The following is a 15,069-nucleotide window of genomic DNA, read 5'->3' as shown; positions in this document are numbered from 1 at the left end:
CCGGGACACACACCCAGATGCCGGGTCTGGCAGATAGTGGAACAGTCCAGAGGGGTGTGGATACAGGCAAGCAGGGCCGGATTAACATAGGGGCTATTGGAGCTGCAGCTCCAGGCCCCTTTCTCAAAATAGGCCCATTTGCCCCCCCCCAAAAAAAAAATCATAAAAAAAAAGATCGACATGTATGCAATAGGGGGCCCCATGAGAGGCTCCTGGGATCTTGTGATATTAGGGCGGTAGTAAACTTTCCTGACATTACTACTTTTTAGAGGCCCTGGGGTAGGTTATGCCATAATGTACAAGTATGCACAGCATATTGGCACATTAGGGTACACTTACATTTTCAGACTGAGCCCTCCAGTGCTGCACTGTGATCAATACGGCGGGGCCCGGGCGCTTCCATCTTCACCCGGTCTTCCTTCTGGGTTCTGTGCCTTTGGTCACTTGCCTTGGCCGGGCTGCGTTGATGTCATTCCCACGCATTTATTTATTATTTATAAAAGGCCCCACCAAAATCCTCAGCACCTGTGCATCTCCATGCATGCAAACACGGCCCACACAGACATATGCTGTGGTATGCTTATGTGAATGAGACCTAGGAGGCGGCCATTACTACACATCCTGCATTAGTGCAGGAGGGGGGGATGCCACAACCAATCTTGCAGTGCAGAGGAGCCTACAGGAGTAGAGCGTCAGGTTAGTAAAAGTCAGTGGCGGTGCGTCCATAGAGGGCGCAGGAGCGATGCCCCCTCTCGCTCCTGCACCGCCACTGAATACAATACATATATTCATGCATTGCATGAATCTATGTATTGTCGCTGCCGCCCACTATTCAGATGGCGAGCCCCCTGGTGAGCGTCGGCCATCTGAATAACGGCAGCTGGTTGACTTTGGAAGTGCCTATCAGAGCCAGCCTCAGGCTGTAATCGGCTTCCAAATAGTTATCCAGGGGATGCACGGGGGGTGCGTTCCTTGGATAAGACTGACAGGCGTCTGAGCCAATCAGGTTCACCGTTTCTGGTAACCTGATTGGCTGAAGCGTCATAGAGGGCGGGAGAAGACATCAAGGGACGGTGGAAGCAGGATTGCTGACCCCAGAATGGTAAGTTCCGGGCGGGGGGAAGGGGGCCTTTTACAGGGCACACTGGCATCATTTTACAGGGCATAGTGGCACTAATTGATGGGCACAGTGGCGCTAATTAATGGGCACAGTGGTGACAATTTATGGGCACGGTGGTGACAACAATTGATGGCACAGTGGTAACAATTTATGGCATAGTGGCTGAGTTTGATGGCACAGTGGTGAAAATTGATGGGCACAGTGGTGACAATTGATGGGCACAGTAGTGACAATTGATGGGCACAGTGGCGACAATTGATGGTGCAGTGGCTGCGTTTGATGGCATGGCACAGTGGTGACAATTGATGGTACAGTGGCGATAAATGATGGCACAGTGGCTGCGTTTGATGGCATAGCACAGTGGCTGCATTTGATGGCATGGCACAGTGGCGACAATTGATGGCACAGTGGCGACAATTGATGACATGGCACAGTGGCTGCATTTGATGGGCACAGTAGCTGCGTTTGATGGGCATAGTGAGGCTGAATTTTTTTTCTGTTTTTGTTTGTTTGCGCCCCCCCAAAAATTTTGAGCACCAGCCGCCACTGGAAAAAGTGCTTTCCCAGTCCCCTAGCCAGAAGCAGTTAACCCTTGGGGTGAGTTATATAGAAACATAAAAAAGTGATGGCAGAAAAAGACTGAGTAATCTATTGAATCTGCCCATTTTTTATAATTTTTTTTGCTTTTTGTGGTTTTTCTTTTTGTTTTGTTTTGTGTGTTTTTTTTTTTTTTGTTTTTTTTTTAGCCAGTAGTTTAATCTGCAGTGCCATTCTTTAAAAGGCACATTTTAAATAAAAGTAGGGCTTCCTGGAGTTCTTGCTTAAACATACCTTTTACGTTCAGCAGATAATTGTGCAAGCAAGTCAGGTCTTATTATGAAAACAAAATGATTTCGTTAGTGCAGAGACATCTCCCGGAGTTTTCATATAATACCTACAGAGGGATTTAATAAAAATGCACAGCTGTTAGAAAAAACTGCTTTATAAAAGCTCAAAATCAGTTATCACAGCTAAGGGCTCAGTCAATGTTTATTATATATGCATGACATAGAAATAGTTAGTACAAATTAGTCACTAAGCCACGTCTAATTTGGTGGATTTGATAGATAATAATAAAGCCTAGTTACAGTGCCTTGAAAAAGTATTCATATCCCTTGAAATTTCCCACATTTTGTCATGTTACAACCAAAAAACGTAAACTTATTTTATTGGGGATTTTATGTGATAGACCAAAACAGTGGCACATAATTGTGAAGTGAAAGGAAAATGATAAATGGTTTTCAAAATGTTTTACAAATAAATATCTGAAAAGTGTGGCGTGCAAAGTTGTGGAGAAGTTTAAAGCAGGGTTAGGTTATAATATAATATCCCAAGCTTTGAACATCTCACGGAGCACTGTTCAATCCATCATCTGAGTAACTGCAAACCTACCAAGACATGGCAATCCACCTAAACTGACAGGGAGGGCATTAATCAGAGACGCAGCCAAGAGACCCATGATAACTCTGGATGAGCTGCAGAGATCCACAGCTCAGGTGGGAGAATCTGTCCACAGGACAACTATTAGTCGTGCACTCCACAAATCTGGCCTTTAAAGGAAGAGTGGCAAGAAGAAAGGCCATGTTAAAAGAAGGCCATAACAAGTCTCGTTTGCAGTTTGCGTGAAGCCATGTGGGGGACACAGCATTCATGTGGAAGAAGATACTCTGGTCAGATGAGACAAAAATTTTATTTTTTGGCCTAAAAGCAAAACGCTATGTGTGGCAGAAAACTAGCACTACACATCACCCTGAACACACCATCCCCACCATGAAACATGGTGGTGGCAGTATCATAGCGTGGAGATGTTTTTCTTCAGGAGGGACAGGGAAGCTGGTCAGAGTTTATGGGAAGGTGGATGGAGCCAAATACTGAGCAATCTAAGTGTAGCGCTACCCCCGAAGGAGCCGCTAAATGATTTGGGACCGGCCTACTAAGTTACCCTGGCAGTGTATAAGGGTGTAACGGTGAGAATAGTAACAGTGAGTGGAGGTCCAGACATCCAATAAAGAGTTTTCAATGCTTTATTGTCCAGGCCAAACACGGCCAACATCAACATATATTAGGAAGGTCAAGGTTGATGAAGGAAGAAATAGAACCATGCGGTATCAGGCCTGGATATAGAACTGAGCCCTATAACAGGCCTGGCAGCCGGAGCATCACTCTGAATAATACTGGGAGGAACAGGTCTCTCACACAGACCTGTCTCTAGGGCCCCCGCCACAGGCCAATTTCAATAGAGGACTTAAGTAAATAAGGACAGAGAATCCTCCCAGTAGACTTCTTTTGCAAATGGTCCCTGGATGACAGCAAGCATACCTGTCAGTGGCCTGGACACCCGATCCCAAACTAGGATCCTTTTAATAGGCCTCGAAACCCAGTGGAGCACTGGGGTCCCTTCTCTCATCAGGATGAGGTTCGCTGCAAAGTTCAGCTCTGGCCAGGTGGGCCACGCCGGTGGGGTCCATGGATGCGCGTACCCTGAAGGTGGGTACCGCCCCTGGAACGGGGACCCCGCAGAAAAGTTTTCGACACATGACCTCTCTCACAGATATACCCTCCCCCAGCATGCCCCGCGAGGGAATACATCCTCTAATTGGCTGCTGGGAGAAGATCTGTTCTGCCAGAACCCCTCTAGCGCCAGCTGCCGGCCAGGGGTGGCACTGCACTCCCTGACCACAGTCTGACTCAGTGGAACTTCAAGAATGACAGAGATCGTCAAATTTAGGCAAACATTGAATGGGAGCAAGGTAACCCTCCCGTTCCCCACTAAATTAAAGCGTAATGCCCATGCTGAAAGCAAGGGGGCGCTACATAAGAAAGAAAAGGATTGGGCAGAGCGGGACATGGGTGGGCAGGAAGGGTGGCTGCTCTGGGCACTAGGGCATCATCTGAGGTGAAGGCACGCTGTGATGAGATTGGGGTGGGGATTTGTGTTGGGAAAGGGGATGGGAGAAAAGGATTTGAGCTAGGAGGTGGGATTTGTGGGCTTTGTGCTAGAAGAGGTGATATTGTTGGGGGGGGGGGATTTTTTTGGGGGGGGGGTGGGGATCTGTGCTAGTGAGGACGATGATTGAGGTGTATTTGTGCTAGGAAGGGAATTATTTTGGAGGGGGATTATAGAAGAGTGAATTGGGAAATTTGTGCTAGAAGAGGTGATATGGTGGGGGGTAAGGGAATTGTGCTAGTAAGGATGATTGGGGGGTATTTGTGCTAGGAAGGGAAATTTTGAAGGGAAGATTATTTCTGCTAGGAGGGGGAATTGGGGGAGGGAACATGTGCTGGGAGGGAGGATTTGGAGTGTGGGGGGAGAGGATGTATACTAGAGGGGACATTTTAGGGGCAGACGATTTGTGCTAGGGGGGTTGATTTTTTTTGGGGGGGGGGGGGCATTTTTGTTGGGGGTTGAGGGCAAAGATTTGTGCTGGGAGGGTGAATTTTAGCAGAGGGGCGAATTTGTCCTGGGAGGAGGGAAGTTTATGCTTAGGGGGTAAGCATGCAGATTCATGTTCAATTTTTCTTTTGGGGGGGGGAGATTTTTGGCGCTGGGATTGGGTGACTAAATGTTCTGGTAACACTGCAGTGTGGATGCAGTCCCACTGCAAGACAGGGTTTTTAGGTTTCCTGGAGTTCACCTTGTACACACGGTCGGACTTTTGCCTGTGCAAAAGTCCGCCGTGAGTCAGACGGAAAGGAAGAGAATAGGTTCTCTATCTAAGGTCCGTCGGACTTCCAACAAAAAATGTCAGATGGAGGCTACACACGGCCGCACTTTTCGAGAAAAAAAGGCCGTCTGACTTTTTTCTCGGAAAGTCCGGCCGTATGTACGAGGCATAAGTACCACTATATAGTGTAAATAGAGAATTGTCTCCTGGATAAAATGAATATTGATAAACCTTACTTATTGGCTGGGGGGGAATCTAGCACTAGTTTTCCAGTTATTTATCTATGTTGGATACAATTTGTGGTGTGTTGTTGCTTTTTCTGATGTTCTACTTGGTTAGACAGTCTGTTTATAAAGACTGCAAACAACTGCTCTTTGTTTTCAGCATTTGCAGATTTTGCTGTTCAATTTACATTTTTCCTCAGGTTTATAGAGTATGTGGGATGTTTTGCATAGGATGTTACGATGTGTAGTTAGAAATGAGAAGGAGTGTCAAGAATGGCTATAACAAAAACTAATAAAGAATGTTTTTAGAAAATAGGTGTGTGGAGCCTGGGAAGGTGAGGGAGTTGAAGGGTTCAAAAGAGAGTTGACTTTAAAGTACTGTAGATGCAAACATAGTCACTAAAATATCATATAAACGTCAATGTGTTATTTCAAAAGTGACTGACATTTTTTAAATTGGTCGGGAAAACCGGTCATGTGTATGCTTCATAGCAGTTATCCCGATGAGAAAACTGCCCACAAAAAAATTAGAACCTGCTCTATTTTTTCCCATCATGTTTCCCGTCAGTCTTTTTCTCGTCGCGAAAACCGCTCGTGTGTATGCTTTTCCAAGGGGGAAAAAAAAACACGCATGCTCAGAATCAAGTATGAGACAGGAGCGCTCGTTCTGGTAAAACTGGCGTTTGTAATGGAGATAGCACATTTGTCACGCTGTAACGGACTGAAAAGCATAAGGCTGAAAAGTGCGAATCGTCTCACACCAAACTTTTACAAACACGAGGATCAGCAAAAGCAGCCCAAAGGGTGGCGCCATTTAAATGGAACATCCCCTTTATAGTGCCGTTGTACTTGTTGGACATCACCGCGCTTTGGTTGAGAGTTTTTTTGACTGAACGTGTGTATGCAAGACAGGCTTGAGAGGAATCACGTCGAGAAAAACGTCGGGTTTTGGCATGTCAGGAAAACCGGTCGTGTGTACAGGGCATTACAGTCACATGACTGCTCATTGTGCAGGTACTATCCACCACTGTCAGTGGCTGCAAAAAGGTTAAAAAAAAGAAGAAACATGTAAACAGTATACTTTAAAGGAAAAAAAGATGGCACTGTTTAAGAAAGGTAGTGTTTGAGCAAACTAAATGTCATCCATTCTGGGTTCATATCAACTTTAAAGTGAACCTGTGCTTTAGGAAGATGGGGCCAGATCCACAAAAACCTGACGTAACTTAAAAAATCCAATTTAAGTTACACTGCCTTAAAGTTTCTACCTAAGTGCCTGATCCACAAAGCACTTATCTAGAAATTTCAGGCTGTGTAACTAAAATTCCGCCGGCGCAAGGCGTTCCTATTCAAATGGGGCGAGTCCCATTTAAATGAGGCGCGCTCCCGCGCCGGCCGTACTGCGCATGCGCGCCGGCCGTACTGCGCATGCGCGAAGTTACGTTACGCCGAGTTTTGAGGATCGCGACGGCTTAAAGTTGCGTCGGGGATAAAAAAAATGACAGCGGCATGCATTCCTGAGGGAGAACTCCATGCCCATTTTCAAAGAAAAAAACGGCATGGGTTCCCCCCCCAGGAGCATACCAGGCCCTTAGGTCTGGCATGGGTTGTAAGGAGACCCCCCCACGCCGAAAAATTGACGTAGGGGGTCCCCCTACAATCCATACCAGACCCGTATCCAAAGCACGCTACCCGGCCGGCCAGGAAGGGAGTGGGGACGAGCGAGCGCCCCCCCCCTCCTGAGCCGTGCCAGGCCGCGTGCCCTCAACATGGGGGGGTTGGGTGCTCTGGGGCAGGGGGGCGCACTGCCCCAGAGGACAGGACCTCTTCCCGACAACCCTTGCCATTGGTTGTCGGGGTCTGCGGGCGGAGGCTTATCGGAATCTGGGAGTCCCCTTTAATAAGGGGGCCCCCAGATACCGGCCCCCCACCCTAAGTGAATGGATATGGGGTACATCGTACCCCTATCCATTCACCTGGAGGCAAAAAGTTAATAAACACACAACACAAGGCTTTTTAAAATATTTTATTATTCTGCTCCGGACGCCCCCCCTGTCTTCGTTATTAGCTCAATTACCAGGGGGGGCTTCTTCTTCCGCTCTCCGGGGGTCTTCTCCGCTCTCCGGGGGGGGTTTCTTCTTCCGCTCTCCGGGGGGGGGCTTCTCCGGACTCCGGGGGTCTTCTTCCATCTTCTCCCCTCTTCCGCTCTTGACTCGGCGAACCCCGGTTCTTCTGCAGCTCTCCGGTGCCTTCTTCTTCAGCGCTGGCTGCCTGCTATGTTTGTGTGTTAGCTCGATTTCTAACAGGCAGCCAGCGCGGTCTTCTGTGGCGTCAGGGTCTTCTCTTCCTTTCTTCCGATGTTGCCTCGTCGCCTCTTGTCGCTGTAATGATGGAAGCGCGCCTTGCATCCCATTTATATAGGCATCACCGTCCCATCATGCTCCGGTAGGTACCCACGTGGTGGGTGCACGTGGGTAGGCACCCACCACGTGGGTACCTGCCGGAGCATGATGGGACGGTGATGCCTATATAAATGTGATGCAAGGCGCGCTTCCATCATTACAGCGACAACAGGCGACGAGGCAACATCGGAAGAAAGGAAGAGAAGACCCTGACGCCACAGAAGACCGCGCTGGCTGCCTGTTTGAAATCGAGCTAACACACAAACATAGCAGGCAGCCAGCGCTGAAGAAGAAGGCACCGGAGAGCTGCAGAAGAACCGGGGTTCGCCGAGTCAAGAGCGGAAGAGGGGAGAAGATGGAAGAAGACCCCCGGAGTCCGGAGAAGCCCCCCCCCCGGAGAGCGGAAGAAGAAACCCCCCCCGGAGAGCGGAGAAGACCCCCGGAGAGCGGAAGAAGAAGCCCCCCCTGGTAATTGAGCTAATAACGAAGACAGGGGGGGCGTCCGGAGCAGAATAATAAAATATTTTAAAAAGCCTTGTGTTGTGTGTTTATTAACTTTTACTTTTTGCCTCCAGGTGAATGGATAGGGGTACGATGTACCCCATATCCATTCACTTAGGGTGGGGGGCCGGTATCTGGGGGCCCCCTTATTAAAGGGGACTCCCAGATTCCGATAAGCCTCCGCCCGCAGACCCCGACAACCAATGGCAAGGGTTGTCGGGAAGAGGTCCTGTCCTCATCAACATGGGGACAGGGTGCTCTGGGGTGGGGGGGCCCGCAGTGCGCCCCCCTGCCCCAGAGCACCCAACCCCCCCATGTTGAGGGCACGCGGCCTGGCACGGCTCAGGAGGGGGGGGGCGCTCGCTCGTCCCCACTCCCTTCCTGGCCGGCCGGGTAGCGTGCTTTGGATACGGGTCTGGTATGGATTGTAGGGGGACCCCCTACGTCAATTTTTCGGCGTGGGGGGGTCTCCTTACAACCCATGCCAGACCTAAGGGCCTGGTATGCTCCTGGGGGGGAACCCATGCCGGTTTTGTTTTTTACAAATTGCCGTGGAGTTCTCCCTCGGGAAAGCATACCAAATGCCGTCGCTGGAATGGGCTTTTACAAGGTGTAACTAGTTTACACTTTGTAGAACGAGCCCTAATTTTACACTTGCAAAATAACACTTACGGCGCAAAAAGGAAGCTAGAAAGCTTTGTGGATCGCCTTAAGTGCTAATTTGCATACTAGCAATGGCATTTCGACTCGAAATGCCCCCAGCGGCGGATGCGGTACTGCATCCTAAAATTAGGCAGTGTAATTCAATTACACATGCCGGATCTTCTGTGTAACTTTGGAAAAAGCCTTTTGAGGATCGTTTCCAAAGTTACACACAGACTGAACAGCAGTTAAGTCGGAGTATCTCTTTTGAGGATAACCCCCATGATGTATGCGTCTTGCTCTCTTTTCTGGTATTCAGGAAACATTGGGGCACCATAAAGCTTATACTGTGTTTCTATGTCTGAGATTTGTTTATGATAATACAGCCCCTATTGGTATCTTGCATGGGGAGACTAATAGTTTGTACCCCTTATTTTATTCTATTTTCAGGTTTACTGAGTTTTTGGACCCCTTTCAGCGAGTTATCCAACCGGAAGAAATTTGGCTGTACAAGAATCCCCTGGTTCAGTCAGACAACATACCCACACGGCTCATGTTTGTAAGTAAAATGTTACATTCTATTGTCTTTCTTGGGAGTAGTACCTATTACTTGCAACCGTTTTACATCTCTTTTAACAAATACTATTCCTTACTTTTTTAGTGGCTTCTAATTTTATGGTGTTTTGGCACTCAAACCAGTGTAAGGTGGCCCTTCTGCATTGACCACCAGTGTAAGGAAGCCTTTCTTTCACTGACCACCATTATAAACGGGCACTTATTCCACTGACCACCATTTTAAGTAGGCCTTTATGACACTGACCACCTTTGTAAGGAAGTTCCTTTTCTACTGACCACCATTGTAAGTGGGAACCTTTCTCTGACTGACCTGTAAGAGAGCCCTTCTCCAACTGACCACCAGTGTAAGAGAGACCTTCTCCAACTGACCACCAGTGTACGGGAGCCTTTCTCCCACCGATCTCCCATGTAAGGGAGCCTTTCTCCCACTGACCTCCAGTGTAAGGTAGCCTTTTTCCACTGACCACCAGTGTAAGGGAACCCTGCTCCCACTGATTACCAGTATAAGGAAGCCCTTATCCCACTAACCACCAGTGTAAGGGAGCCCTTTTCCCACTGACCATCAGTTTTAGAGAACTTTTCTCCAACTGATGTGTAAGGGAGCCCTTTTCCCACTGACTACCAGTGTAAGGGAGCCCTTCTCCCACTAATTACCAATATAAGGGAGCCCTATCCCCACTGACCACCAGTGTAAGGGAACCCTGCTCCCACTGATTACCAGTATAAGGAAGCCCTTCTCCCAGTGACCACCAGTGTAAGGGAATCCTTCTCCCACTGATTACCAGTATAAGTGAGCCCTTCTCCCAGTAACCATCAGTATAAGGGAACCCTTCTTCCACTGATTACCAGCATAAGGACATCTATCTCCTAGTGACCACCAGTGTAAGGGAGTCCTACTCCTACTGATTACCAGTATAAGGGTTCCCTTCTCCTAGTAACCACCAGTGTAAGGGAACCCTGCTCCCACTGATTATCAGTATATGGGAGCACTTCTCCCAGTGACCAGCAGTGTAAGGGAGTCCTCCCACTGATTAGCAGTATAAGGAAGTCCTTCTCCCAGTGCCTATGTGGAGAGGGGGTGTGTGCCTTTTCTCCAATTAGCTATCTTGGCTGTATGCCCAGATGTCACACTCAGTGCTGAACAAGAAGAGAAAACATCTAACAAAATGTGCACTTGTACACTTGCTAAAGAATATATGAAGCGGAAGACAGTAGATATACATGTAAAACTTATGTAGGGAGATTTGTTTCATCCTTGTGTATCATCTGAGGCTGTTAACTTCACTGGGTATTATGTGAGGGCTTACATCCACTTCAAGAGGCTCCTTTCTTACTGACTACCAGTGTAAAGACAGTACTGCCATCCACAAATGTCAAATAGTGCTAAACTGTTCACTGTCTGCATCTTTTTTTCTGGCCATTATAATTTTTTATTCATTTAATTTCATTTTAGTTTTCATATAGTGCAGATGTGTGTTGAAAATGATCCTCTCTAGTTGTTAAATATTTTAAATACATGGAATTCTGTTTTTTTATGTTTACTAACTGATAATGTGCTAGTAGCTGTAGAGGGGATTTCCCAAGTTTTGACAATTATTTTAGGGTTCTTCAATTGTGGCAATGGCTGATTTAGAGGGATTCCATCCCAGACTATTACCATAAGGTACTGAGCAAAAAAATAGAAATAAATGTCCATCTACATCTACAAATGTCTCTAAAAATCCAGAAACCAACTGACTTTTGGATCATCGTTCATTTGCCCAACATGTACATCCACTATTTAAAGTATGTCAGGGAAATCCCCACTGTTGACCCTAAGTGGTGCAATCTTATCTTAGTCAATGTCAGCTGTATGAACAGAGCTACAGTATTAATAAAGTGTCAGCTGTAGGGCACAGTAAATGTGTCTGGTATATTAGCAGTTGTGCATTCCATTACATCAGCATACACCGATCATCCAACATTATGATTACTGACAGGTTAAATGAATAACAATGCTTATCCTGCTACAATGGCATCAGAAAGTCTGTGGGATACATTCGGCAGCAAGTAAACATGTCGTCCCTGAAGTTGAAATGTTAAAAGCAGAAAAAAAATAGGGATAGCAGTTTGTTATACTGTATATGGGGCTGTGTAGCCACAGACCTCTCATAGTGTCCACGCTGACCTATGTTCACAGCCAAAAGTGCCTACAATGGGCACATGAGCATCAGAACTGGACCACGGAAGAAGAAGAAGAGGAAGAAGGTGACCTGGTTTGATAAATCACATTTTCTTTTACATCGTGTGGATGGCCGGATGTGTGTGGGTCGCCTACTTACTTCTGCTGGGAAACCTTGGTCTTGCACCCCCCGTTATGGAAATGGTATTACCTGATAACAGAAGCCTCTTTCAGCAGGATAATGCGCCATGTCAGCTGTAACGGTCACCACCGTTCACGATTTCCCTTCCATCAACTACGACAGCTCATCTGACACTCCACAATCTAGCAGACATCAGACATCCCATTTCCCCAGAATAACGAGACTTGCTCTGTTCTCTGAGTCAAAATGTATGAACACTTTTAATGGTTAGCTCTAGGTTTATATACAGTTACAAGGCCTGTTTCAGTAATCACAGGAACAATAAAACTCTCCACCCACACATCACACACAGGGGGGCTTCAATCACATTCTTTTAGATAATTACATAGAGGAGTTAATTATCCCCCAGACATTACGTCTCCTACAATAAGTGTCTCACCTGTAGAATACACATTTCTTAAGTCAGACGTCTGACCTTTAGACTGCTAACTCACAACACATATCTATCATCAATAGCATCTTCACACAGTGTTATTAGCATACATAATGAAAGGTCTTGGAAGCCAGGCGTAATTAGCACAATGGACAATAGAATTCAATCACAGCTTTCATCACTACAGTAGCAGACTTAGCATATCAACAGCCTAGGTTAAACATTGAAGGAGACACTCTTATTGACCTGGTTGTGGGTCAGCATGAAATCACTTGAATATCTCAAGATATCCTGCAATATGAATTATCAGTTATCAGTCACATCTCATGTAATTTATAATTAATATTTCTCAGTCACCCTATGCCCAAAAGGGACACATGGTGACCCTAGACCCAAGAGTTATTAGTGACGCTGGCACAGGAGTACCCCTCATCATTCCAAAGTCTCTAGTTGTCGCGGGTCATTCCGTTACATCAGCAAAAATGGTTCAAGTATGGTTTGAGGAATACAATTTGTTTAAAGTGTTGACTTGGCCTTTAAATTCTCCAGACCCCAATCCATCAATTATACATGGGATGTGCTGTAAAAACAAGTACAATCCATTTGGAGGCCCCACCTCGCAGCTTACCAGATCTGCTACTAACAGCTTGGTGTCAAATGAAACATGATATCTTCAGAGGTCTAGTGGTGTCCATGCCTCAACCGGTCAGGGCTCTTTTGGCAGCAAAAAAGAGGACCTACTCAATATTGGGTGGGTGGTCATAAAGTTAAGGCTGATCAGTATACAGTATATATCAGTGCTTTTGCTGTCCGTGCTAATGATCCTCACAGCCCAAATAATATGTGCCTTATCATTATGCTGAATATTGTTTTTTACATCAAAACAGCCACCAGCAATGAATAAAGATAGGTGCTCATTATACAGTTTGTTTCTGCTTTGATCCCAACAGGCCATATCATTCCTAACACCCCTGGCTGTGATTTTTGTTGTGAAGATTATCCAACGGACGGATAGAACAGACATAAAGGAAGCCTGTCTCGGTAAGCAGATGTTCCATATAACTGATAACTGGCAAATGGAAGTGAGCTCTGAATACTGAAAGTTTTGCTCGGAAATGGTAAATTTACAACATGATTATTAATATATCAAGTGACACAATGCCTGCTTATATATTCCACTCACTGTGTGATCTTTGTCAGTGAAGTGAAGCCAAAACAGGTTCATACAAGGTCACAATAGCAAAGATGAATTTATATACTGTACACAGAAATAGAAATATAATATTGCACTGTGTAGCAGTTTTTTTCTATGAAAGAGAATGTATTATGTTTTGTATATATTTTCTTTATTATGTTCAGGATTAAAATGTAAAATGCTTTCTTCATTGTTTTAGTTTAATATGAACCATTGCCCATTAGCATTATGCAGAGCTACTCCTATAGAAGCCGCTGGAATATTGCCCAGGTCTTCCCCAGATGTTTTACCCAGCAGGTAGCAGATTTCTTCAATAACCAGTCTAGGGGTGTTGTTTTTGTTGTTTTTATCCTCTTATCCAAGCATGAAGCCAGGCAGGTGAGTGCCCCCCCCCCCCGGAACCATACCAGGCCACATACCCTCAACATGGGGGGCGCTCCAAATCACCTCGCCCCTTAGTCGATGGAGACAAGGGCCTCTTTTCCACAACCCTGGCTGGTGGCTGTGGGGATCTGGGGTTAGGGGGCTTGTCAGAATCTGGAAGCCTAGTGCCCCTACTCATTCACCAAAAAAGTGTCAAAAAAGAAATAAAAACACAGAAACATTTTTTGACAATTTTTTTATTAAAAAAAAACAAAAATAATGTCCAACCAGTGTAAATCCATCGTGAGTCAGTACCCCACCGCCACTGCCGACCCGAAAAAAAAAAAAAGCTCTCGTCCTCTGCCATCTGGCAGTTCTTATTCTTAAAAAGCTACGTCACCAGGTGACCCTAACCCAGCATGCACCCGTCGATGACATCACAAGGGGAAGGTGCCACCCGGTGATGTCGCCGGTTTTCCTTGCCCCATAGTTATTTAAGAACTGTCAGACGGTAGAGCCTTTTTCAGGTCGGCGGAAGGCATTGTGTTTGATGATGGATCTTCACCGGGGGAAAAACTATTTTGTTTTTGTTTTTTTTAATAAGGGAATTTACAAAAACTGTCCCTGTGTTTTTATTTCTTTTTTACACTTTTTTGGGTGAATGAGTAGGGGTGCAATGTACCCCTACTCATTCACAGAGGAGAGGGCCTGGATCTGGGGGCCCCCTTGTTAAGGGGGGCTTCCAGATCTGGATAAGCCCCCTGCCCGCAGACCCCCACAACAACTGGCCCTTGTCCCCATCAACATGGCCCTTGCCTTCCCTGCCTCCCCTTTGGGTATATGGCCTGGTATGGTTCAGGAGGGGGTGCTTGCTCATCCCGCTCTTTTCTGGCCTGTTGGGCTGCATGCTCAGATAGGAGTCTGGTATGGATTTTGGGGGGGACCCCCATGCCATTTTTTTTCTATTTTGTGGGGGCTCCCCTTAAAATTCATACCAGACCCACATTTTTTTTTTTCTGATTACATTCGTATTCAAAAAGGATGAGATGTGGGATTCAGATGTATTCCAATAGAAGTCAATGAGCCTGGAATCTGCATCTGAATTGCACCGCAGTGCTCAGAAAACACACAGGACTCTTTTTGAAATTTGCAGCGAAATCACACTCCCGTTGCACCGCATATATGTGGCAGGGGCGGAATGACAACTCATGGGGCCCCCGGGCAATAGGAGATTATGGGGCCCCCGGGCGATACGAGATTATGGGGCCCCAGGCAATAGATTATTGGGCTACACAGTATACACACACACATACAGTATACATACAAAGTATACACACACAGTATACACACACACACACAGTATACATACACACAGAATACACATATACACACTGAAAATGTACTAGAGAGGCGGGGCAGCTATAATCTTGGGATTTTTTTAAAACCACAGATTTTTACATACTTGGTTTTACTGAGACTGGCAACCCTGATGGGGCCCCCTAGTGGCATGGGGTCCTCGGGCAGTGCCGAATGGTCAGTCCGCCCCTGATATGTGGACAGGTGAACAGAGTTAATTAGGCTTTGCAGCTGCCAAATTTGCCTGATTAAG

At 46.4% G+C, this 15,069-nt stretch overlaps 1 protein-coding gene across 1 annotated transcript in view; it reads left to right on the top strand.

Moving 5' to 3' along the window:
* The window catches only part of PLPP4 (phospholipid phosphatase 4), a 188,411-nt gene that overhangs the window by 88,024 nt on the left and 85,318 nt on the right, over positions 1–15,069 (top strand). Inside the window, exons 2-3 of the mRNA XM_040361964.1 lie at positions 9,041–9,149; positions 12,853–12,943. Of these exons, the coding sequence (XP_040217898.1) occupies positions 9,041–9,149; positions 12,853–12,943 (200 nt within the window). The remainder of the gene's footprint in view (positions 1–9,040; positions 9,150–12,852; positions 12,944–15,069) is intronic.

The sequence above is a fragment of the Rana temporaria genome, chromosome 8 (genome assembly GCF_905171775.1).
Source record: "Rana temporaria chromosome 8, aRanTem1.1, whole genome shotgun sequence".
NCBI classification, from domain to species: domain Eukaryota; kingdom Metazoa; phylum Chordata; class Amphibia; order Anura; family Ranidae; genus Rana; species Rana temporaria.
The sequence above is the reverse complement of the archived record's forward strand: the minus strand, read 5'-3'. Positions and strand labels throughout refer to the sequence as shown.